General features: G+C 44.2%; 2 protein-coding genes across 6 annotated transcripts in view; one reads left to right on the forward strand and one right to left on the reverse strand.

The window, feature by feature from the left end:
• Positions 1 to 378: 378 nt before the first annotated feature.
• The window catches only part of ALOX5 (arachidonate 5-lipoxygenase), a 207,141-nt gene continuing 180,670 nt past the window's right edge, over positions 379 to 26,849 (reverse strand). For 4 of the 5 annotated variants that reach the window (XM_034409895.3, XM_034409894.3, XM_034409897.2 and 1 more), the window contains 3 exons: positions 17,372 to 17,472; positions 1,940 to 2,110; positions 379 to 1,062 (listed from right to left, as the gene is read on the reverse strand). In XM_034409895.3, the coding sequence (XP_034265786.1) occupies positions 883 to 1,062; positions 1,940 to 2,110; positions 17,372 to 17,472 (452 nt within the window). In that variant the 3' untranslated portion in view covers positions 379 to 882. Of the gene's footprint in view, positions 1,063 to 1,939; positions 2,111 to 17,371; positions 17,473 to 26,849 lie in introns of those variants that run through there. The other variant, XM_034409896.3, reaches the window with a different exon arrangement.
• LOC148114762 (uncharacterized) lies at positions 19,889 to 22,325 on the forward strand. Its single transcript, XM_087888837.1, has 2 exons — positions 19,889 to 19,929; positions 21,128 to 22,325. Exons 1-2 carry the CDS (start codon positions 19,889 to 19,891, stop codon positions 22,077 to 22,079), a joined length of 993 nt encoding a protein of 330 aa, XP_087744963.1. The 3' UTR covers positions 22,080 to 22,325.

The following is a 26,849-nucleotide window of genomic DNA, read 5'->3' on the forward strand; positions in this document are numbered from 1 at the left end:
TCCTTTCTTGGGTTTTGAAAGGAGGCATGCCTGACATATATACTTTTATCCTGACTTTTTTAATGAACAGATTTTGCCTTTTCTGAATTTCTTGAAATCAAATTTCCCTGCATTTACTACAGAGGAAATCAGTAATATCAGTAAAAAATAAACTGTAGAATGTAGAAAATACAGAGAATAAATAAATATTTATGTACATTATAGTGTACATTCAACGTGACAATAAAGTTCCGTTCCATTCCATTCCATTCTATTCACCTACAGATAATAATAATTCAGAAATTAGTTCTTGATTCACAATACTTGTGGCAAAAGTATGCTGTATTAAAAACCAGTACCCTTTAATTTCTTTAAAAAGACACATTATTGATGACAGAAGCATTTTATACATTTTATTGATGTTAATGTATATCATTACTGTTTTTCACATTTGCAGTAAAAAAACAGAAATTATTCTTGGTGAGAGAGTGAGAACTGTGTCCTTGAAATATTGCTGCTCCTGGTTTCTTTCCCACTGATTATGCTGGTTATACTTGCAGGGTAGTTTAAAAACATTTGAAAGTCAGAGTCACATACATTTGCTCTGTAAAACATTTACAAATCAGAGTATTTTCAATTTTTTCTAATCAGCAATATCTAGCCATTATGGTACTTTAAAAGATAGTAGAATAGTAGCAAGTTTTTATAGAAGTACTTTCTAAAACAAGTAATTTTTTTCTGCTGTTATGGAACATAAGAATAATAGAGTTGGAAGAGACTTTGGCAATCTCAACTGCTCAAGCAGGAGATCCTATACCATTTTGGACAAATGATTATATATTTTTTTATGCTTCAGATAATTTTCCATTTGGCTAGCTACACTAATTCTTAATTTTTTAAAAATTAGACAGCCACACTATTAGGAATTTGATCTGGGGAAAGATAATAATAGGGGAGTTTTTTATTCCTGTTACGTTCAGCAATGTAACTGGCAATTCCATCAAGATTCTTGCGGAATTTCCTCATGGCCTCTTTCACTGGCTTCTCTGTGAAGTGTTCATCTGGATATATTCCCAGAAACACCTGAATGGAGAAGACCGAAAACATGCAACATATTGGAAAAAGTAGACAAGGTTTTACAAATATTATAATCAGAATATAGCAAAGATTTTCATTGCAGCTCACCAAGTACTAGTTGCTAGATCCTTTGATGTAGGTGACTGAATCTAGAATACAAAAGCTATCTTACCAGTTCAATGTCATTATAAGCTTGTAGTTCTTATTGTCATTACTTTAGTACATTTAACCTTTTATATGTCCTATAGTGTTGTGCCAAATTTTAATTTAGAGATTCAATTCAAAGATAATTTGATTCAATTTCCAAATCAAATTAATTTTCTGAATAGTGGACCTATTGTTTTTGGTTTTCCTCCATCCTATATTTGGACGTTAGGTTTTTCCAATCCAGATGCAGAACTTTATATTAATTCTTATTAAATTCCATCCTATTCAGTGGTTGGTTTCAACCGGTGTTACCACCGGTTTGCTTCACGCACGCGCTTTGCGTGCGCAAAAAAATGTTAAAATGATATTATTCATTTTATCATTTCATCATTTCATCAAAACTGATAAAAATGTTGAGCAATAGCCTGTGAAGTTGTGAAGTTACTTGGAAAGAAACTACCTTCCAAGATGAAGTAGAATAATTAACAATAATTATTTTAGGTGTGTGCATTCAGCCAACTGTTAAGTCTATATAACAGTAGTATCATCTAGCCAATATTTACAAATATTTTTAGCATTTTATTTAACTTTCCTTGTTGTCCACGTACACAATACTTTCCTCTAGTCTACTAAAACACATAAACATACTTAACAGATTTCCAGGAAGAATGTGGTGTTTGGAGTTTACTTTTGTTATAAATTAAAAAAAGCATTTAAATATTGAGACAAGCCTCACTTCATTTTCCTGAAATTGACTCAAAGCCCAAACAGCACCAAGATGCCAACAAGACCGTCCCCTGTCAGGTAAACTCTTGATGATATATTCAATGGTGGTTTTCCCCTTTTCTGTAGGTGGTGGGCAGCGCATAGTTGGAGGAGCATTTGGAATCCAGGAACACCAATCATACTGAAAATCAAAGATAACAGGTAGTAAGATAAAGTATTAGGCATTATTAAGGAATTAAATTAAGAAATAACAGAACAATAATATTGCAAACTTCCATGTTGTCAGATACGTGATCTGCCCTTCTTCTGCAGAAGGGGGGGATGTTACACTTGATACATTTACTGTTTTTTCCTTTCTATGTATTCCATACCCTGCTTGTATAACCTTCTTGTATAACCTTTCACCTGATTTATAACCATTGCCTGGTGCCGTAGATGCCTAGCAGTTTCTCATCTCTTGGGATGGGCCATGTGGACTGCATCGCTGGAAGATGGCCCTGAGAAAGTTCTCTTATCTCTTTCTCAGAGCGGCCGGTACAATAATATCTTCACACCTGCGGATTGGCTGGATCCACATCGGACTGTTGGGAGGGGTCTCTAATTTCTTTTATTCTAGTTGTATGCCCTGAGGGACCCCAGAGCCTGCTTTGAATCTGCCTTGCTATCACCCCTTTTCAATAAAAGGTTCCTTTTGAAATTCTATGTTTCAAGAGTCTTTACTTTCTTGAATAAGGGGGAGAGGCTGGGCCTTTTATTTGTCTATAAAATTAAGTGACCTTAAACAAAGATAGTCAAGAATTTTTATGTTAATGGAAAATACTTCTGTTTACACAGCAACAATTGTGAGGCATTCCTGTATCTACCTCTTCATGAATTGTATTTTACACTAGAAAGGTAGAAAACTTTATATAGGAAGTTATTTTTTAGCGACTATTCACAATTAGTACTATCCTGATGAACAATGGCAGCTTTTAGTACAACAAAAGGCTTCAGTTTCAGGCAACAGAGTTCTTATCTGATTAAAATGTGGTTAATTTCAGGCAGCAGGGTTCTTATCTGATTAAAACCACAAAACTGATCTTATAAACTTCCACCTGGCATTTTTTAGGAAAGCGCTGTGCTGTGGAGAAAAGCAGCTCAGAAAGAGGTGGCTTATTTAACAAATCTCTCTGCAGTAATGGAAATCAGAGAATAAACATGGCACAGAAATGTCCAAAACCAGCAATGGGAAATAGTCATTCATACCTCTTTAAGGGGAGAGAGCTGAAACAGATTGTTACACATCTGGGGGCCTTGAGCCCCATCCTCTCAAAGGACATGCTGGCTACATCAACTTCCAGCACAATTTGTCTGAAATCTGCACTAAATGGCACATTTACCAACAAAATCCTAATTCCCCCAATTCAGGTGACCAGCTCCAAAACATGGTACAGAACATAATGAATGGCATACATTATGTTTTAAAGCCATTGGGGATCGGCAGGAGAAAGAGGTCCCTTTAAAATTCTGCCATTTCTATTTATAGTACCAGTACATAGCTGGAATAAAGCCTTCTAATAAGAGGGATGAGAGGTAAACTATGGTGACATCATGCAGTGCTCTTGGAGCAATCGGTCTTTAAAAGGAGTGTAGTTTACAGTGCACTGAGCAATCTTGGATTGGGTGAGTGGAGTAACTTACCCAGTAATCACTTTGGAAACAGATTTGCAAGAAGCAAGGAAAGTTGTTAGACAAGTTGGGGAGGAAAGTAAAGAATGTGGGGGATGTGCAAGTAATAAAAGAAAGATGGGAAAGAGACAATAGGAATAGGAATTTGTGGAGCAACCAGGGGCAGAGAATGAAGAATAGAGATGAGTGTGTGCAAATGTGGTAAAAGCTGAGAGATTTAGGAGAAAACATGGAGAGATGGGATGAGGCTTCTAGTAGGAGCTTGAAGGAGCAGATGCAACAATTGAAAAGAAATCAACAAGGAAGGCATGGATCAGAAGAGGAAAATGAAAGGAAAATTAAGGAGAAAGAGCAGCTTCTCTAACTGCTTCAATAGGAACAATTAACAAAAGCTTTAAAGAAAGTTCCAATCCTAGCTGTAAAGGGGGAAGAGTAAACTGAGAACGCAGATTCTGAGGAAACTGGTCTCAGAACACCTCCCTTTAATCAATTTCTAGGGTTGCCCCACTGCTGTGGTAGGTAAACACAAGGCAGTATGGGAGGCGACTTTGAAAAATCCTTCATGACATAGATAAGACAAAAGTTGGGCTTGAGCCCTTTCCAAATCCCATCAACAGTACACACTTGAAAATCAACAATAGCTACCAGTCTTGTGAATCAACAAAGCAAGAACTTTGGGATCCTGAAGCAAATATTGTAACCAGTAAGGTTTTGCTTTTATTTTCAATTCACTGGGTCTCCATGTATTCTAAATCACCATGTATTCTAAATTCACCATCTTTTCAGCCAGTGATTTACTTCTATCTCTGTTCCCTCATTGGATGTTGAATGTCCTCTATTCCCTCAACTGAAGGTCAAAATCCAATGAGGGAACAGAGGATTTTAAAAGTAAATTTCTGGCTCAAAGGATGGTGCCATTGTGAAAATTTTGGCTTTCTAGACCATTGGTAACATTACCAGAGATGGACTGCAGCTCATGAAGACTGGCAAGAGTACATTTGAAAAACATCTGGTTCAGCTCATCTGATGTGCTTTACACTAAAACTGGTGGGGAAGAATGAGCAACAAATAGAACTAAACACAAATCAGATAACGAGGAAGGGAAAGTTAAGTACAAATCAGGAGAAAAACTAGGGCCTCAAATTAGCACACCTCAGCTAAACAGCTGAGATGTGCAAGAAGTGCAAGATGTGGCAAATCAGGAGAAAAACTAGGGCCTCAGATTAGCACACCTCAGCTAAAGAGCTGAGATATTTTATTTATTTATATTTATTTATTTAATTTATTTATTTAGTTTGTCAAACATATATGAGATAACAGGAATAAGTATAAACATGGATATTAATACAGGAAATGGGAACAAATAAATGGGGACAGTAGGATAGGGACGGAAGGCACACTGGTGCACTTATTCACTCCCCTTACAGACCTCTTACTGGTGAGGTCAACAGTAGACAGTTTAAGGTTAAAGTTATGGCGGGTTGAGGATGTAACAACAGAGTAAGGTAGTGCATTCCAGGCATTGACCACTCTGTTGCTGAAGTCCAGGGGTGGGTTTTAAAATTTTTTATTACTAGTTCTGTGGCCTGGCTTATTTTGTGGGCATGGCTTGATGTGACAGTAACAGTAGGCGTAGCCAACTCAATGTCACTCACGTCAAGGGGTGCCTCACCTGGCCCCTCCCCTCCCAGCCATTCCTTGTCTCGCCCAGCCTCAACATATCTATAGTTCTGTAAAAATGTTCACATTTTTTCAACTTTATTATCTACATACTATAGATGCACTTTCATGGACCACTGAAAGGAGGAAATGGCTCACATGCTTTGCCCAAGAGTGTGATAGGCAACAGACTTTTAAGGGGCTGCCAGAAAGAAGGGGGGGAATGTATTTTCCAAAGCACCAGAAGGCAAAACAAGAAGCAATGGATGGAAACTGAACAAAGAACAAAGAGAGAAGCAACCTAAAACTAAGGAGAAACTTCCTACAGTGTGAACCAATATAGGTGCCGAAATATTTCAGTCATAATTTCATATATAATACAACCTGCATATTGTTCAAAACAATCATTAATATTATGGCTGATGTTTGACAGCAAGCCTAAAAGTCAAAGATTACAAGAGTGCTTCTTTCTCTTTATGTATACAAAACATCACATACCAGGCATATTAAGATGGACTTATGCAGTGGTGGGTTTCAAAATTTTTTACTGCGGGTTCTGTGGGTGTGGCTTGGTGGGCATGACAGGGGAAGGATACTGCAAAATCCCCATTCCCTCCCCACCCCACTAACCTGCTCTGGGAAGGAATCAAACTCCCCCCTCTTCATATCCCCAAATAAAATATTACTCATAATTGCCCTCATCCACAAATACCTAGGGAGAGACCGAAGCTATGGCAAAACCCCTGAGAGAGCAAAGGATTTTAGAAATGAACCATAGACTTAAAAATTGGTGTCATCAAGAGAATTTCAGTTTCCTAGACCATGGTCTGAATTACCTACATTAAGGGCTACTGACAAATGGATGGAGTGAACCTCACAAGAACTGGAAAGAATATATACAGAAAACGACTGGCTTTTCCTATCAGAACAGCTTTAAACTAAAATTGAGGGGAAGGGGGCAATCTTCAAAACCTATTTAGAACCTAATTCCATGCAAAAACCACTAGATAACCAATCATATAAGGAGGTAGGGAGTAAAGAGAAAGAAGGAAAAAAGGAAAATGAATTAAAGAGGAGGGAAAGGATGGAAAACCCATTTACAAAGTAGGAGATAAAACAAATGTACCCCAAAATACAAGATACCCAAGACCCACAAAGGACTTAAATGCTCAAAATTTAGGGAACAAACAGGGTGAACTTGAAGTACTAGTACATGAAGGTAGATATGAAATATGATATAGCTGCTATTACTGAAACATGGTGGGATGAAACTCATGACTGGAATGTGCAAGGATACAAACTATTCAAAAGAAATAGGAGGTGGAGTTACATCATTAGTAAAAGATTACTACACATCTACAGAAATCCACAAAACCTCCTAGAATCCATATAGGAAAAAAGAATGACATTGCTATAGTATACCAGAGTTCCAGAGTTCTCCAACCCTTCTGGGTTGGTGGCCCAGAGCGGAGGGAGGGGGGAAAGAGGGGATGATTTTGTGAGGGGGGCAAGCAACTGATGAACCCAACCCAGCAAGCAAAGAGACAAACCAATCTCTTAATGCAAAGCTTTATTGGGTACATCATTTCAGCACAGCATGAAAGTGAAAACCAACTCTGGGGAATTCCCAGGCAATTCAGTATAATTAAAATCCTCCCTCCTCCAATTATTAGTTAGGTCACATTGTCCAATTAGGTGTCCAAGTGTTGTTATGGAAAGATCTGGTGAACACCGGTTGAAATGTCCTTCATTCTCATGGGACCATTTCTTGTTATTGTTTGGAATGCACATTCCAATCTCTTCCCTTCTCCCTTCCCTCTGGTCTGTTGGCAAGCTGCGAGGCAGTGAAAATGAAAGCAATTTGAATACATTTCGAAGCTTGACAGGCGCCCCCACTAAAACATAGGAGGTACCTGGAAAATAGCAAACACATGTTAATAAGCATTTAAACTTCACTAAGGGGGTCCTGGTTTCTGAGGGTATTTCACATAGAACCTTTTTATTAAGCGATCTGCTTTAATATTGGGTGCCTTAATCCACCTTGCTTCCGAAATTGGATAACCCTTCCACTGCGCCAAGTATTGTAGTTTCCCTTTGTAAAGTCTAGAATCTAAGATTCATTTAACTTCATAATGCTTTTCACTATTATTGGTCCCCGACCCTCTATCTCAACTGGTTTTAGTCTAGACCCCACTGCTGGCTTGAGTAAGCTACAGTGGAATACTGGGTGCACTTTCCCCAGTATTGGAGGCAATTTCACTTCTACTGTGAATCACTGTCACAATAGGGAAAGGGCCCATGTATTTCGGACCTAGCTTTTTACGTGATAATCTTAATTTTAGATACTTTGTAGACAGATACATTTTATCTCCTATGTGAAATGTTTCTTGTGGTGCTCACCATTTATCTGCTTGTTTTTTTCTGACTGACTGTTGCTTTAGCTAGGGCCTTCCTTACATTTCCCCACACATTCTGGAGAGAGTCCACCCACTCCATTAGGGACACTGATGATGGAGGCTCCCTTGGATATTTTGGCATGGGTACAAACTCCAACCCATGGCTATCTTAAATGGGGTGAGCTCCGTGTTACTATGCATTGCGTTGTTATATGCAACCTCAGCAAATGGCATGAGTTCTGCCCAGTTTGATAGCTGATAGTTGACACAGCAATGTAGGTACTGTTCCACCATTGCATTAGTACATTCCACAGCTCCATTTGTGCTTGGATGAAATCCAGAACTGAGCCCTTGGGAGGACCCTATCAGTTTTATGAATTCCCACCAGAACTGTCTGTCTGAGATGATGAGCTTTGGCACTCCATGCACTTGATAGATCTGCTGCAGAAACATCTTGGCTAGTCTCTGGGCTGATGGGAGGCTCAAGCAGGCTATGAAGTGAGCTTGCTTGAAGAACAGATCAATTACAGTCCATATCACAGTATTTCCAACACTGTCTGGAAGTTCGACTATGAAGTTCATTGCTATCTCCTCCCAAGGCTGGGTTGGCTCTGCTACTTGCCGCAGCAATCCTGGATTCTTTCCTGGCCGTTTTTCCATAGTTGCACACACAGCACAACTCTTTACATAGCTATCTATGTCTTTTTTCATTCCTGTCCACCAAAATTGCCGTTTAGCAAGGTGTAAAGTCTTTAAGAACCCAAAGCGGCCAGCCTGTTTGGCATTGTGGCTTCACTGTAAGACCTGTATTTGTAGGCTGTCAGGGACATACAGCTTGTCCCCCTTCCAATCCATCTCCCCCCTCAGAGTCAATTCCCTTTGGTGGGCTCCGAACCATCAATTTGTAGTTCTTTTTTCACCTGCTGTATCAATGGATCACTGGGGTCCGAGGCTTTCCTTTTTCCTTGTTGCCTGGTGATTACTTGTGCTTTTGTATTGGGGTATGAGGGACAATGCATCAGCTAGGAAATTCTTCCTTCCTGGAATGTATTTCAACTCAAAGTTGAACTGGTTAAAATATTGGTCCCCACTTGTTTGGGGGAAAGCCGCCAGGACCGGAGCCGGCAGCAGCTTGTTCCTATCACTCAGCCCTTGTCTTGGGGTGACTTTTTCCACATCAGCCCTGAAGGGTAGTGGAGTCTTCCACTGTGCATATGCTCAGAGGCAGTCTGCAGTCCTCTGGATCCAAGTCTTGGTGTTGGAAGAAAAGCAAATTTCCAAAAGGAGATTGATCGGGTGCGAGGGGGCGGCAGCGGCAAGGATGGGCAGGCTGGGGCTTCCCTGTCTCCCCACCCAAGCGGGCTTCTGGTGTAGCCCCAGGTCTCTGGGGGAGGGAGGGAAGCCCCAGCCTGCTGCTCCTGCCGCCACCACTGCCTCGCCCCTGGCAACAGCGGTTCCCGTGCTGCTGTTTCCCCAGCAGCACCAGGGGAAGCTGGTGGGGCAGAGAGGGCAGTGGAAGGCTGCAGCAGCAGGCCATTCATGCCAGCTAAGAGACAGAGGAGCAGTCAGGAGAAGGAAAAGCCACTGGCAGGGAGGCGAGATGCCCCAGTAGGACTGGAGGCTGGCATGGCTGGACGCTGCCCAGAGCGTGAGGTGGGCAGGCTGTTCGTACTAACAAAGGTTGGTGCAACCCTCTCCCACCAGGGAGCATGACCGCTTTCTGGCTGGCACGTCTCTTACTGCTTACTGCAACTGTTTCCCCGCCGGTGGGTCTCCATGAGTGAGGAGCTGCGTTCTCCTCCGGTCCTCCAGTGTCCTGCTAAGAAACAGTGGCTGCTCCTGGAGCAGCCAGGAGAAGCCGCTGGCAGGGAGGCGAGCTGCCCCAGGAAGACCGGAAGAGATCGTAACTCCTCACTCATGGAGACCCACCGGTGGGGAAGCGGTCACAGTAAACTGGATTAGACCCTCAGCGCTGAACCCTGAGGATTTGGGGAAATTTTCAATCTATAACTTTCACACATTTTGAATCAGATCTTGCCTTGCTTTCGCTGCTATCATTTCAAACTCAGTAAATCTCAATGGAGTTGGGGGTTTTCTTTTTTGGTTATTGAATGGACACAGGCCTGAGAGGTTCATCACTTTCTTGAGCACCTGAAGTGGTGATCTTGCTGGCTCCAAGCTCTCACAATCTCTGCCTGCATTCTCCACATTCCATTTCCCTCCCCCCAGTTCATTGGCAAGTTGAAAAGCATTAGGTTTGAAAGAAGCAAAATAGTTCAATCTTGACACTTGGTTTTTCCTGCCCAGGTGTAAAACTTTCTCCACATTAAATTTCATTTTGTTGGCTAGGACCCATTGTTCAAGTTTGTTAAGTTCTTTTTGGATTCTGAGTTTGATTTATGAGATGCTATTTCTGCCAGGTTAGTGTTGTCTGCAAATTTGATGAGTTCCCCTTCTATTTCCTCATCTAAATCATTTATGAAAATATTGAAGAGTACTGGGCCTAAGACGGAACCTTGTGGTACCCCACTACTTATTTTCCTCCATGTAGATTTAGTACCATTAAGGACTACTCATTGAGTACAGTTTGTCAGCCACATACAAATCCACCTGTTGGTGATACTGTCTATCCCACATTTTTCTAGCTTACCAAGAAGTAGATTGTGGTCTTCTTTGTCAAATGCCTTGCTGAAGTCTAAATATACTATGTCCACAGCATTTCGCTGGTGTACTAATTTAGTCACTTTGTTGAAGAATGAAATAAGATTGGTTTGGCATGATCTGTCTTTAACAAACCCATGCTGGCTATTAGTTATAAATTTATTTGTTTTCTAGATGTTCACAGATCTGTTGTTGTGACTCCAACCCCTGAGCCTGTCCTAACAGAGGGAGAGGACTCAGAAGGTGAAGGAGAGGATTTGGCAAGGCCTCCCTCTCCAGGACCCTCCTCTCTGGCAATGCCTCAGGTTTCCTCCGAAGGCCAAGAGATATGCCAGGAGCAAGGCACTTCGGAGCAGCCGCAGATAGAGAGCGAAGGGGATGAGTTTTGGCTGGATCCCAGACAGCATCGGAAGGATAAGCACGCGCAGCAGAGAAAGAGGTGTGGGCGGGTGTGGTGTGTGGTCCAGAGTCACTGGACCACACCCCACAAGGGATAAAAGAGGGTGTGTTGGCTATTCAGGCCTTGTGACGGACAAATTGAAAAGCTCGGAAGTCATATCGTGTTTCTAGAACCCTATTAGAAGCTCTTTTTGGATTTCTTCGGACTGGACTTTGACAATTCTTTGCTTTGTGGAATTAATTTGGTACATCAGACTGAGGAGAAAAAACCTCCCTTAGTGAGTAAAATCTCTTGGCAGGCAGTTCATGGGACGCTACCAAAGCTGTAATCTTAAAGGAATTCCTGACTGTTTGATTCATTAACTCCTGGCTGTCTGTTTGTGTGTGTGCGTGCGACGGGGACAGAACATCTGTGGTCCCCCACCCCGTATCTTCCTAGGTATTGATGTTAGACTGATTGGTCTGTAGTTTCCTGGGTCTGTTCCCCCCCCCCTTTTTTTTTTTTGAAGATGGGAGCCACATCAGCTCTTTTCCAATCCTCTGGTAGTTTCCCGGTTCTCCAAGATTTTTTAAAGATATGATACAGTGGTTCTGAGGTAATATCTGCTGGCTCCTTCAAAACGCTGGGATGTAATCCATCAGATCCTGGTGATTTATATTCATCAAGATCAGACAAGTGTTCTCTTATCATTTTCTTGCTTATTTTGATTTTTATTTCTAGTCTGTCTTTTAAAGTTATGCTTTTGGTAGGTTGGGCTATTATTTCTTTTTGCGTAAAAACAGATGCAAAGAATGAGCTAAGCAGCACCGTTTTCTCTCTACTTCCTGTTACTTCCTTGCCATCATCTCTCTTTAGTGGACTGACTGTTTCCTTAACTTTTTTCTTATTATTTATATGTTGAAAGAAACTTAATATTTTCTTTGACTTTGGCATGAGCTGTTTTTAACAGATATTCACAGATCTGTTTTTGGATTACTTTTTTCAGTATCTTCCCAGGACAGTACTTTAAAATTTTAAAAGGTAAAGCTTTCTCTGTCTAGTCATGTCTAACCTAGGGTGCGATGCTCATCTCTGTTTCTTGGCTGAAGGAGCCAAAGTTATCTGAAGACATTTTTCATGATCATGCTCTGCGTTGGAGGCAAAGAAAGGGCCATCTGGGAGGTACGTGCTGCCTCCGGAGCCTCCAGAGTCGGACCTCAGTGAGGCAGAGGAACAGGGGGAGGAAGAGGGGAGCTTGTTCCCAGTGCGCACATGCACAGAGCTGCCAGAAGGCAAGAACAGCTAAAACAAAAAGGACAACTCAGGAGTAGGGTTGGGAGTCTTAAAGACTTAAAAGAGGAGCAAAGGCACATGAGCCTTTGCAGGAAGCAATGTTTGTTCATTCAGTTTAGCTTAAAGCCTGAAGCTCTGTTTGATTCTGGACTCAGTGTGGCTTTGCCAATTAGGTCTTTGCTAATGTGTCAAGGGAGATAAAGGTGGGTGATTATCCTGAAGAACTTCTTCCGAGTCCACAGATGGGACTCATCTGTGAATGAACAGAATTCATAGCTCTTGCAATAAAAGAGGTTTTTGGGACTACTCGTGTGTTTTAATGACTCAGGAAGCCTAGGTCAGAAGAGATGACACTAAACTGGCAGGAATAGCCAACAGTCCAGAACACTGGACCTATCTAACAAAATGAAATTCAATGTAGAGAAAAGTAAGGTTTTACACTGGCAAGAAAAAACAATGTACAGGTACAGATTAAGTGAAATCTGGCTCAATAGCAGTAACTATGAGAGGGATCTTGAAGTCCCAGTGGATAATCACTTAAATATGAACCAGCAGTCTGTGACAGCAGTCAAAAAAGCCAATGCAATCCTAGGCTGCAGTAGCAAGAGGGATGAAATCAAGATCATGTGAAGCAGGGGTGAAATGCTACCGGTTCGCTCTGGTTCAGGCAAACCAGTAGCAATAAAAACTACTGCGCAGTATAGACCAAAAGGAGGCTTGGGAAGGTAAGTAGAACAGCGAGGGGGGGGTCAGCTGTGGCGCGCAGTTTAGCTTTGCTAGAAAGCAGGAAATCCTGCTTTCTAGCAAAGCTAAACCGTGTGACACATATGATTGTTGGATCATAGCTTTTTTAAACTACTGGTTCGACAGTAGCTTTTTAAATAGCACATGTGTGGCCAGCAAACCGGTAGCAAACCAGTTCAGATTTAATCACTGAAGTATTACTGACATTTATAAGGCCTTGGTAAGACCACTCTTGAAATGCTGCATCCAGTTTTGGTCACCACAATATTTTTTTTAAAAAGTTGAGACTCTGGAAAGAGTGCAGAAAAGATCCACAAAGATGATTAGAGGGCTGGAGGCTAAAACATATGAAGAATTGATATGTCTAGTCCTGCGATGGCGAACCTTTGGCATGTGTGCCACAGGTGGCACATGGAGCTATATCTTTTTTTAAAAAAACAAATTTTATTGTTTTTTTCTCCTCTCCCACATTTTTTTTAATTTGATTTATATGCCGCACATATAAATTTACATTTTGATTTACTTGATTTACATTCACCCACATCTTTTTTTTTGAACAGTTGTTGACCGTTTCTTATCTTATACAATTAATCAATTTCAAATACATTTTACTCAATTACAATTTTTGCCAAAATCGTCTTCCCCCCTTTTCTTTTCTTTTTTAAACATATCTCAATATTTCTATACTTGCATACATAAACACCATCTTCATTTATCCCTAAATTCTAACTTTACTGTTTATTCATATTTATTCTCTTTTACTCTTAAAACATTCTTTATCTTAATATATTTATATTTGTTTGTTCGACATTGCCTTTCTTCCACTTCATCTTTTTTATTGTACAGAAATCTCTCTCCCTCTTCCCTATCCCTTCCTACTTTCTTTCCCGATCCTCTTCTTCTCTTCTCTACTTCCCCTTCCCGTCTCCTTCTCCTCCTCTCTTCCCCCTGTCTTACCTTCTCTCCTACTCTAATTTCCCTTTCCTTCCTTCCTCCCTACTCTTCCATCCCTCTCTCTCCTTCTTCTTCCCTTCCACCTCTCTTCTCCTCCTTCATCTCTCTCTATTGCTGTATTCATTTTCAATTTAATATTTTCCACTGTGGAGTCCATGCAGCCTTGATCCCTTTTCCTTTTAATTATTAATAGTATATTTCATCTTGTTCCCTTTTTTCCTTCAAATCTTTACTCAAACAATCTTCTAATCCTTTGTCTTTTTACTTTTACCAATTTATTTTTTTCTACTTTACTTCTTGCAAGGATAACATTTAAATCATTTTTATCATTTCAATTTCATTCAGTTTTACATTCAATTTCAATTATTGAATATATTTCTCAAAATATCTTAACAATATATTTCCACTTATTCAGATATATATTTATAAAGCGCATCTTAATCATTTCTCATTTTACCAATCCAATTAGTTCTTAAAATATTCTTAATTTGCCTTCTTTTCCCTTTTTGATTATGTTTCAGATATATAATTTGAAATATTCCAATTATTGCATTTCAACCCAACAAGTTTATTCATATTATTAAAACCTATCATTCTATAGACCTCCAATATTATTAAGCATATGACATTTATTGCATTCTCTTTTCAGTAGAGCATATTTAAAACTTAAAATATAGAGTATAAGTCTTATTCCCTTTATTTCATACAGCTCAATACTCCCCTTATTTTAAAAATCAATTAATTAATGTTACTGTTTTATCTTTTTTTCTGACATTAAACTTACCTATTAAATTTTACAGTTCTGAATATATTTTTATTTCTTTCTGTCTTTCTCCTTTTCTGCCCTATATTTCCCATTGTTTCTGCTTTTCCTTTCCTTTTTCATATCTTTTCATTGTTAATCCCAACATGATTTTATGTTTTAAAATCATGAAATCTTTGCCCTTTATTTCCCATTGTTTTCCATCCCTTTTCCCTCTTTCTTATATTTTCACTGTAAATCCCAGTGTAATCATTTATATTTTTAATATTTTTTCTTCTCTTCCACCCTCTTTTCTTTCTTTTCCTTTTCTTTTTCCTTCTTCTTTCTTTCTTTTTTATTTTAGAATTCTACACTCTCCTATTCTGCCCTATATTTCCCATTGTTTCTCCTTTCTCTTTCCTTTTTTGTGTCTTTTCATTGTTAATCCCAGTATACTTATTTTATATTTTAAAATCATAAAATCTTTTATTTTGTCCTTTATTACCTATTATTTAGTCATTTCCTTTTCATCTTCAGTGCATTCTAGCTCAGTCTCTACATCTTCAAATTTCAATTTTCCATGCAAATTAATAATCATTTCCTTTATTTCCAAACACATAAGAGAGAGAGAATCCGGAAGCGCCACGGCGTGACTGGCTGGGAAAATGCTGGGCTCTGACAAGCTTGGCGAAATCCAGCCAGACAAACTGACACCGGGGGGGGTCTTCGGACCGAAACTGTCCTGTAGGGACAGTGAAGATGGAGAGGCAGCTCAGTATCTAAAGAGAGACAGGCAAGTCCCTTGGATAGCCCGAGAAACTCTCCAAGCCAGTGACGGGGGGCAGCGATCAGGGTGAATTACCATGAAGCTGGAGCCTCTGGAGCAAGCGATGTGCAGGAGGGAAGATTTGGACAGAGTGTTGGTGTTGGGTGAGTGATTGGCCAACCCATAGACAATAAAAAGAAAATTCTAAATACTTTAAACTACTAAAATTTCCCTGGCATGGAAATAGCGGCTAAATAGTGACGGGGGGAGATGGCGGATGGAGAGAGAAAGTGGGAATGACAAGCGCGCCATAGAAGAAACCGACTAAAGAATTAAAAGTGATTGATAAATGGAAATGTAAATTTGGAACTTGGATTTAATTTGGATTGGATTACAAACTGAGTGGTGGTATATAAAGGTGAAAGAAGAATTGAAAAACTGGCTTTTTCTCTTTTTTGACTCAGTAAAAACGGATGTGGATTACAAATAAAATGGTGATTTTATTACCATTAATTAGCTGAGTGGAATGGTGGATATAGAGAGACATCTGTAGGAGAAAGAAGAGCATGACAAGGAATTGTCTGTTTTGAGAAAACCTTTGAAGAAGCGAGAAAAAAAAACCCCTGAACTTTTAAAATGATAACTGGCGAGAACCAAGGATGATATGTTTTGCCTATATGAGGATAGACTTTGATGATTAAAAAAGAAGGACCTTAATGCGACTCAAAACTGGAATAATATCAACCCGGAAAGAATAAAATGGAACAGGAAATTAATAAACTGATAAAGGCACATGGAGCTATCTCTGTGGGCATGCGAGCAGCCAGCTGATTTTTGGGCCTTCTGGGCCCACCGGAAGTCAGGAGGCTGTTTTCCCCCTCCCCAGGCTCCTAGAAAGCCTCTGGAGGCTAGGGAGAGTGAAAAACGGGCCTTCTGGTCCCACCGGAAGTCGGGAAATGGGTCATTTCCGGCCTCCGGAGGATCTCTGGTGGCAGAGGGGAAGGCTGTTTTCGCCCTCCCCGGGCTCAAAGAAAGCCTCTGGCGCTTGGGGAGGGCAAAAAATGGCCTACCATCAGTGGCCTACCATCGGTGGCCTACCCACCATCGCGTGCCAAAAGGGGGAGCATGGGTGGGTCAGACGTGCATGCATGGGGGGTCAGGGTGCATTGAATTATGGGGTGTGGGCACGTATGTGCGCTTTCCAGTGGTGGGTTTCAAATTTTTTTACAACCGGTTCTGTGGGTATGGCTTAGTGGGCGCAGCAGGGGAAGGATACTGCAAAATCCCCATTTCCTCCCGATCAGCTGGGACTTAGGAGGCAGAGAATAGATGGGGGTGGGGCCAGTCAGAATTTTTATTATCAGTTCTCCAAACTACTCAAAATTTCCACTACCGGTTCTCCAGAACTGGTCAGAACCTGCTGAAACCCACCTCTGGCGCGTTTCCCGTGCTCCCCCCACTTTTGGCACATGATAGCAAAAAGGTTAGCCATCACTGTCTATTGAAAAGGACTAGGGATGACATGATAGCAGTGTTCGAACATTTGAGGGCCTGCCACAAAGAAGATGGGATCAACATATTTTTCAAACCACACAAAGGCAAGACAAGAAGCAATAGATTGAAACTAATCAAGAAGAGAAGCAACCTAGAACTAAGGACAAAAATTTCCTAACAATGAGAACAATGGAATGGCTTGCCTTCAATTGTGGGTGCTCAATCACTGGAGGCTTTTAAGAAGCGACTAGACAGCCACTTGTCTGGAATGGTATTATGTCTCCTGGTTCACTAAGGTCCCTTCTATTAACAGGTGCCATAGATTTTATCAGTCCTTTGCCTCTTAATATTTGTGAATATACAGAGTAACAAGTCTGAAAAATTTAGCTGTGTCCAGTTTCAGGGACAGATTGTATCCTGAGGAGTGCAGGTAGTGTGCAAATTGCCCGTCTCTGATCAAAAGATAATTTTATTTCTTACCTCTCCTTTCGCTATTTCTTGCTTTTCTTCTGACACATGTGACTAATTAATTTGTTAATTTTAATGTGCCATTTGAAATCCATTCTATTCTGTCTTTCCTGTGTTTTCTGCAGAAGGAAAATATTTTCTTCCATTTTTTTTACATTTGATATTTTTGTCAATTTTAAAAGTTTATAACCCATATGATTACATCTAAATAAACTTACTTGACCAAAATTTACAGCTGCATGTTGTGCTGAACTTGTAAATATCACTATGGTAAGATATTCAGAAAGCTTTTCCCGTGTCTTAATTGCCTTAGGAAATCCTGAAAATCAGAAAAGAGAGGCAGAGAAAATATTTTTAAAACTTGAAGGAAGACAAGAGAATCTTTCCCAAGTTGTTTGAAGTGAATTTTCTGTATTCTTCTTGTTCTAAGGACAAGCCAATTACCATGTTTTCCTGAAAATACGATCCTGTCTTATATTTTTTTGAACCCCAAAATAAGCGCTTGGCCTTATTTTCAGGGAGGTCTTATTATTTTGAGGCGTGTGGAACAAGATGGGGCTCCTCCTGACATCTTACCTGATTTCCAGCTCTTGCGTTTAAATATTTTTGGGAAGGGCTTATTTTCGGGGGGAGCCTTATTTTAGCACATGCGCTCAAAAGCCTGATTGGGCTTATTATCAGGGAATGTCTTATTTTTGGGGAAACAGGGTACATTATTTTAGAGGGGGTTGTGAAAGCAAACCAATATATTGAAAAAAACCCCAATGTTTATTCCTCTAATTTGTATAGCCAATCAGAAGCAATTGATTCTGGGCATCAATACAACAGAACTAAAAGAATAAGTATCTAAAAGAATTATCATCAACAAATATTAAAGTCATCAAAGGACTACAACAACCACTAAAGCAAGAATAACACACAAAGAAATAGTGGAGCCACTTCGCTAGTTCACCCATCTCTTGGTGTCCCCAGGCCTGCTGGCATAGAATCCTCGCCTCAGGATGGAGCACAGGGACACCAGAAAAGATCTGCTGCCTAGCGCCTATTAAATGTAGCTTCCCAGACAATGGAAGCCATAACATCCTATTAGATCAGGTGGATGAAACTGGGGAGTAGCAGCCCATCAATAATCCAATCCTATGCTACCGTGTTTCCCCAAAGACAACCCACCCCAAAAATAAGCCCTAGCCTGATTTATGGGGAAGCCCTACCCCCAAAATAAGCCCTTGTGAAGTGGGTGGGCGTGGCACACAAGGCAGCCTTTCCTTCCCCAGTCAGCTCATGGAGGCTCGACCCCTTAATTGTGGCCATGGATCAGCTGAGCTGCCTCTCATTCTGTCTCTCCGGGTGCCTGGAGGTGTTTCCAGCACACTTTTGCCAGCTCCAGCCCTGCCCACAGCGCCAAGCAACCTCACAGCTGAGGGTCCCTCTCTTCTGCAGCTTACCTTGTGGCTCTGGGGCAGGCGGCGACCATGGTTTGCGCTCCACCAGGCCTGGAACTCTGGTCTTGCTCAGGCTGCTGCTATGAGGCAGAAAGCCATGTGGTGCATAGAAATTGGATCCCCTCCCCCCACCTCTGTCTAGCTGCTAGGCCTGCTGCACCTGCTGCTGCTGGCCCCATGGGGGCTCTTCGCCCTCCTGGCCCCCCTGCTGGCATGGGGCAACTCGGCCCAAATCCCACGGAGTGCAATGCTCTGCCGCAGCTTTGGAGCAAACCTCCTTTTTCCCTGTGCAGGATTGCAAGACTAAAAGCTTCGAAGGGAGGATTTTTGGGATATGCATCTGTGCAGGGCTCCCCAAGGATAGGATGATCTGCAGGGAAATGGGGGGGGGATTTTCCTGCCAATTGGAGCAAGGCAAAGCCTCCAGCCTCCAATCCTATGCAGGGAAGGTGGAGGTTTGCTCTAAAGTTGCGGCAGAGCATTGCACCAGGAGACCTCCGCAGGTAACATTTCTGAAATGTTAACCTTTACTAACATACTCAGAGGAAAATCATCCCCTCCACCACGGCTTGATTTTGTTTTCTTTGAAGCTTTGTGCCAAGAAAAGTCCATTCTTTCTCATTCCCTTCTCCCGCCCCCGCCCCCCCGGGTGTTCATCTCAGCTTTCACAAACAACAGTCAGCCAGGGTGAAGGCTCCCTCCTTGTCAGGGCCCATTGTGAGTGGCCACCAGTGGAACCATGCCTCCTCACCCGCTGCCGCCCCCCACCACCCCCACACACATCTAGAAAGAGAGTCAAGGAGTGTAGCTGTGCCCCGGCGCCTGCAGCACTAAGTAGGCGTGCAGACTGGTGCTCAGCAGGCCAAAGGCAATGGTGGATAAGGTGGTACAGGTGGCATGGCTCCACTGGTGGCCACTCACAATGGGGCCCTAGCAGGCTGGCAGTGCTCATTTTGACTGTGCGTGGGGTAGCTCCAGTGGGAGGTAGTGGAAGCTGATGGGTAGAAGCCGGGGGATTGGTTGTGGGCTGGGCCGGGCGGAAGGTGAGGTGGCTGCAAAGCCACTGCAGGTGAGGCAGACGCCAAAGGCTGTAATTACCAGTAACATGGTTGTTAAGTGAATATGGCTTTGACTTTGACTTAGCTTGTCAGGAGGTTGCCTCACTTGGACTCCTGACCAAGTTGCTGGTAAGACCATTTTTGAAGGAGGTGCAAGGCATGTGGGGCCTCCTGCTGCTCTTGCAGCCACAATCAACTGCAAAAGCGGGCGCACATCTTGGAGGCGATGGCCGGAATGGCACCTGCAAATCAGCTGTTTTGTGAACCAAGTTGCTGGTAAGACCATTAGGCAAAGAGGCAAGACCCCCACCTCCCAGTACATTGGGGGGGCGAGGAAAATAAGACCTCCCCAAAAATAAGACCTGGTGCCTTTTTTGGTGGCCCAAAAATATAAGACCCAGGCTTATTTTTGGGGAAACATGGACGGATGGAGAACTGAGGGAGCCGAGGGAATCATCTATAGTGACCCAAGCCTCCCTTCGATTTGACGGTGGCCGGAAAAAAGCTGGGCTGCCAGGGGAGGGGGGGTGCGGGAAGCGGAGGGCAATGGACCCAGCACCCGGAGGCTCGGAGGCCTGTTGGCCGCTTCAAACAGTTATGTAGCCCAGATTTGAGGCTTGGGGTGTATGGTCCAGTGGTCAGCTGCACCTGAAAACCCCCCACATGGACCGAGACCTGGGAAGATCGTGGCAGAATTTGCTCAGAGAAAACGGGCAGGATTATTGGGGGTGATTTGGCCCGGAACATCGAAGGGAGTTGGGGAGTGATAGAGGGGGATTGCCAATTACCATCTGGTTTCCCCCTTGAATTCGACCCCCCCCCTATGAAAATGGCCTCCCCCCCTTGCTACCTGGACTCTCTATTAGGTCGGCCCATTTTTCCATCACTACTGACTCTGGGACTTTATTATCACCCTCCTGGATTTTTGTTTGTTCTCTATCTCATTCTGCTGCTGGCTAGTTTATTCCTGCCGCCCGATTTCCACCTTTAGGCCTTGGCTCGGGGGAGGAGAGATTGCAGGCTGGAGGGAGAAGCTGAGAGTCCAGGTCAAGGACTGCTGCTCCATCTGCAGGGAGAGAGTGACTATTGTTGGCCTTTTACATCCAGCCGCGGTGAGAGAACGGCTGTGGCCATCTGCCTGCACTGCAACCATCTGATCTGGTCGCCCCATCACTGTGAGAGAGTGAAGGGGCCCCAGCTTCATCCTGGCCAGCCTCTTTTGCCATCTCTCACCTCAATGACTATCTTTAAATATCGCTGACATCCAAGGTTCCCCTTTTCCATCTCATCATACTTGTATCGCTTATACCTCGGCAGATTTGCTCGCGCTGCGAGATGTCCCCCTCTCGCGGCGATGGCCTTCCACTCTATCGAAGGCCTACCTTAAGGACGGGCTTTGGAGCCCCGAGAGGTGGCATGTTTTAAAGTGGGGATTGAGGGGTTTTTTAATTAGGGTTTTTAATAATCTTTTAAGGGGAACTGGGAGGGCGACCAAAGGGGATGGGGGGGGTAATCCACCTAGGTCAGGGCCCAGCCCGGCACAGGGTAACGGTTTGGAGGGCGCAGGACGAGGGATTGGGGATATCATCAGCACGGTGGATGGGAGGGGCAGATATGGCGGGAGCAGAGGACCTTATCTTGTGCCGGGGGTGTGCACTCGCTACTTGAGAGTGATTGCGCGCCCCGGTCCTCAAGGCTCCCCTCGGATACTAGGCGGCTCAGATACTCAGGACCTGGGCCTCCGGCTGATGCTGTGCAACGCCAGGTCCGTGGTAAATAAGGCCCCCCTCATTTACGATCTTATTCAAGAGGGGGGAGTGGACCTGGCAGGTATTACGGAGACCTGGTTGGGCCCAGAGGGAGGGGTCCCTCTGGTTGAGATGTGCCCACCAGGCTTTAGAGCATTCCATCAGCCGAGGGCCCAGGGGAGGGGAGGGGGGGTGGCGGTCATTATTAATGAAGGTCTGGGTCCGAGGGAGACCACTGTGCCACAGATTGCTGGATGTGAGTCCCTCTTTGTGAGATGGGGTCATGGGGTTCAGATGGGCTTGCTGCTTACGTACCTGGCTCCCTGCCACGTGGCAACGGCCCTGCCCAAGCTACTCGACGTGATAGCCACGGTGGCAGTTGATACACCCAGGCTTATGGTCATGGGTGATTTCAATCTGCCGTCCGTTGGTGAAACGTCGGAGATGGCTCGGGAGTTCATGGCTTCCATGACGGCCATGGACCTGACCCAGTCAGTTCATGGCCCCACTCACAGGGGGGGGACACACGCTGGACCTGATTTTTGTCTCTGGCCAGTGGTTGAGTGGTCTTATTATAGGGGATATAGACATGAAACCCTTGTCATGGTCAGATCACTCACTCCTTCATCTGGACCTTCGAACCGCTACACCCCGCCGCAGGGAGGCGGACCCAATTAGATGGATCCGCCCCAGGCGCCTGATGGATCCTGATAGGTTCCAGACGGAGCTTGGGCCAATTCCTGAAGATCTGGCACACGACTTGGCCGAGGACCTGGTAGCTGCCTGGGATCGGGCGGCTGGTGGGGCCTTGGATCGAGTCGTGCCTTTGCGGCCTCTGACCCGGGGTCGATCCCTCGCGGCTCCTTGGTTCACCGAGGAGCTGAGGGAGATGAAACGCCGGAAAAGACACCTAGAGAGCGGTTGGAGGGCCAGTCTTGCTGAATCTGACCGAACACTGGTAAGGTCGCATATTAAGACCTACCTAGTGGCGATAAAGACGGCAAAGTTTAACTACTTTTCCGCCTCTATTGCGTCATCAGGGAATCGTCCGGCCGTCCTGTTCAGGGTAACCCGCTCCCTACTCCATCTGGGAGCGCGGGAGGATCCCTTGGAAGGCAGGGCGGAGGATTTCGGACAATACCTGTATGACAAAATTGCTCAGATCCGGGGGGATTTGGACTCTGACTGGGTAGATCAGGGCAAGGTGACGAGGAATAGTCTTGAGAATGTTACCTGGGAGGAGTTTGGTGCTGTGACTCCCGATGATGTGGACAGGATTTTGGGGAGACTTAGTGCGGCCACATGTTTACTGGACCCGTGTCCCTCCTGGTTGGTACTGGCCTCCCGGGAGGTTACACGAGGCTGGCTCCAGGGTGTTATCAACGCTTCGTTGAGTGAGGGTCACTTCCCCGCTGCCTTGAAAGAAGCGGTGGTGAGGCCTCTCCTCAAGAAGCCGTCCCTGGATCCGGCAATATTGGCCATCTATCGTCCTGTCTCCAACCTTCGCTTCCTGGCGAAGGTTGTTGAGAGTGTGGTCGCGCAACAGTTTCCACAATTCTTGGAGGAAACATCCTACCTAGATCAGTTCCAGTCGGGTTTCAGGCCTGGACACAGCACGGAAACGGCATTGGTCGCATTGGTTGATGATCTCTGGAGGGCTCGGGACAGGGGTTACTCCTCTGTTCTGGTCCTGTTAGACCTCTCAGCGGCTTTTGATACCATCGACCATGGTATCATGCTGCACCGGTTGGAAGAGTTGGGGATGGGGGGCACCGTATTACGGTGGTTCTCCTCCTTTCTCTCCGACCGGTCGCAGTTCGTGTTGGCAGGGGGGCAGAGGTCGACCTCAAGGCCTCTCATCTGTGGAGTACCTCAGGGGTCGGTCCTCTCGCCCCTCCTGTTCAACATTTATGTGAAGCCGCTGGGCAAGATCATCCGTGGCTTTGGGGTGAGATACCACCAGTACGCTGATGACACCCAGCTGTACATCTCCACCCCAGGCCACCCCAATGATGCCCTTGAAGTGATGTCCCAGTGCCTGGAGGCTGTGCGGATCTGGATGGGGAGGAACAGGCTCAGGCTCAACCCTTCCAAGACTGAGTGGCTGTGGCTCCCAGCATCCCGATATAGTCAGTTGACTCCATCACTGACTATTGGGGGCGAGTCGTTGGCCCCCACTGAGAAGGCTCGCAGTCTGGGAGTCCTCCTGGATACGCAGCTGTCCTTGGAGGAACATCTGACGGCTGTAACCAGGGGGACCTTTTGTCAGGTTCGCCTGATCTGCCAGTTGCGGCCCTTTCTTGATCGGGATTCCCTGTGCACAGTCACTCATGCCCTCGTCACCTCTCGCCTTGACTATGGCAACGCTCTCTACATGTGGCTCCCCTTGGGGAGCACCCGGAGGCTCCAACTGGTCCAGAACGCAGCAGCGCGGGTAGTGACGGGAGCAGCATGGTGCTCCCATGTAACACCGCTCCTGCGCGAGCTGCACTGGCTCCCAGTGGTCTTCCGGGTGCGCTTCAAGCTGTTGGTTATCACCTTTAAAGCGCTCCATGGCATAGGGCCTAGCTATCTTCGAGACCGCCTGCTGCCACTGACAACCTCCCATCGACCCGTGCGCTCCCACAGAGAGGGCCTCCTCGGGGTGCCATCAGCCAAACAGTGCAGGCTGGTGACCCCCAGGGGGAGGGCCTTCTCTGTGGGGGGCACCTACCCTCTGGAATCAATTGCCTCCAGAGATAAGGAGAATCCAAGACCTCAGTGCCTTCCGCCGTGCCCTTAAAACCTTCCTTTTCCAGCAAGCTGGGCTGGCCTAATTTTTTAAGTGTTTTTAAGTGTTTTGTTTATTGTTTTTAATTAATGGGGCCAAATTTATATATATATATATTAACTGTATTTTAATATTTGTACTTGATGTTTTTACTTGGCTGAGTCCTCAGGGAGAAGGGCGGTATACAAATTCAAAAAATTTTTTTTTTAAAAAATGTAGTGTTTTAAAGGCCAACCCCAGCACTTGGTGAACTGGACCCAGAAACAAACCGGAAATCAATGCATCTTATCCAGCAGAGGTGTAACATGTGCTCTGAAGTTTCTGAGTAGTCTTTAAGGTAGACCCATATAGAACAAAGTCCAATTGAGAGGTGACCAGAGCATGAGGGGATAGAAATGGACTCGGAAAAAGTCTGGGCGGCCATGGAGTGAGTGCCTCCCCACACCCATAAGCAGCTACAAAGTTTCCTAGGCTTTGCTAACTTTTATCGACAATTCATCCCCACCTTTGCAAAAATTGTGTTACCCATTAGTAATCTCCTAAAAACAAATGGAGAAGCTAAACCAAAGCCTAGATGTTCCCTCGAGTGGACCATGGAGTGCCCAGCAGCATTTGAGAAATTGAAACGGTTGTTTGCAGCCAAACCCATCCTTAAACATCCCAACATGGAGGCCTCCTTCATAGTCCAGGCTGATGCCAGTGACGTGACTGTGGGGGCGGTACTACTACAAGCTAATGATGCTGGGATTTTACAACTCTGTGCCTACACCTCCCGGAAATTAACTGAAACTGAATGGAGATGGGCAATATGGGAGAAAGAGGCATTTGCAGTCCGATGGGCCTTGCTAACTTGGAGGCATTTCCTCGAAGGGGCGAAACAGCCTTTTGAGGTATGGACTGACCATAAAAACCTAGAGGCCTTAAAAACGCCCCAGAAATTGTTACCTAAGCAAGTTGGTTGGGCTCAAACTTTAATCGTTTTAACTTCTCTTTACGCTATCTTCCTGGGGGAAAGAACTTTATGGTGGACGCTCTATCTAGATTAAACCAATATAATAGCTGGAAGTGATCTGCCTGGTGATTCCCTCCAAGCAACTGGCTGCCCCCAGTGGTCACCAGAGTCCAGAGGAAGGTGGACCTTTATCCCACCGATTTATGTGAACAGCTAAAAGGAGCGCTTAAAACTAATGACTGGTTCTTATCCCACTCAAACGAGTGCACTATTTGTGATGGTCTAGCATGGGTGGGCGCTAAGTTGTATGTCCCCACCAGTTTTCGGGGGACTATATTACAGCAGGCCCATGACTCAAAGCTGCTGGTCACTTTGGGTTTGTCAAGACTTCATATTTAGTTAAACAGCAGTTCTGGTGGCCCTCTTTGAAAAAGAACATAGAAGCCTACGTTGCTAGTTGTCCTGTGTGTGCTTCCGCAAAGAGGCCACCTGGAAAGCTGCCTGGACTTCTCCAGAATATTGCTAGTCCTTGTGCTCCGTGGAAAGAAATATCCATGGACTTTATTGTTGAGCTGCCCGAGAGCTGGGGAAATACGGTCATTTGGGTGATCACGGACTTATTTTCCAAGCAAGTGCATTTTGTACCCTGTTCCAAGATTCCCTCTGTAAAAACGCTAGCTAAACTGTTTATTCAACATGTGTATAGGTTACACGGGGTTCCGGGATGCATTATTTCAGATGTGGGGGGGGGTACAATTCACCTCCCTCTCCTGGAGGGAGTTCCTGAAGGTGTTAGGCTCTGCCCAAGGCCTAAGTTACTCCCATCACCCTCAAACTAACGGGGCTTGTGAATGTGCTAATTTGGTTCTAGAACAGTACCTCAGATGTTACATAAATTATCAGCAATACAATTGGGCTGACTTATTGCCTTTTGCAGAGGTTGCTTATAATAATTCCATCCATAGTAGTACTGGTTTCACCCTGTTCAAAGTGGCTTCTGGTCAGGACTTTGTATCCATTCCAGAGCTGCTGCAGAATCCCCACATCCCTTCACTAGTGGAATGGATTGAGCAGCTCCAGTTTATCTGGCCTGCTACTCGTAAGGCTAGATGAGGCTCATTGAGCCCATAAGAAATATGCTGACAAGAAAAGAGCTATGCCGAAAGACTACCAGGTTGGGCATTGAGTTTTCTTGTCTACTAAGTACTTACAGACTACTCAGAAGTCAAAGAAATTGGGGCCTAAGTATGGGGGTCCTTTCCCTATTGTCAGGATTGTCAACCTGGTCATGGTACAGCTACAGTTACCAAAAACCCTTAGAAGAATTTACCCTGTGTTTCATGTTAGCTTATTGAAACCTGAACATACCTCCTCTCTCCAACCAGATCAACCTAACCCTCCTGTACCCCTGCTCATAGAAGGAGAGCAGCACTTTGAGGTCAAAGAGATCCCAGATTCCAGGAAACATAGGGGGAAAGTACAGTATTTGGTCGCCTGGAAACATTTTCCTCCTTCTCAATCTGAATGGGTGAATGAGCAAGATGTCAAAGCACCAAAACTTTTACAACTGTTTCACACTAAATACCCTGATAAGCCTTAGTCTTCTTATTGTAAAGTCTTTTGTATATTGGGTTGTTATGTTGTTTCTATCTGGTTTCTTTTGTTTTGTGTTTTCCTCCAGAGCTAACACCTTTACTGCAGGAGAGCCAAATGTCAGCCTCTATGC

Source organism: Pantherophis guttatus, chromosome 3 (assembly GCF_059756535.1).
Source record: "Pantherophis guttatus breed Tessera chromosome 3, ASM5975653v1, whole genome shotgun sequence".
NCBI classification, from domain to species: Eukaryota; Metazoa; Chordata; class Lepidosauria; order Squamata; family Colubridae; genus Pantherophis; species Pantherophis guttatus.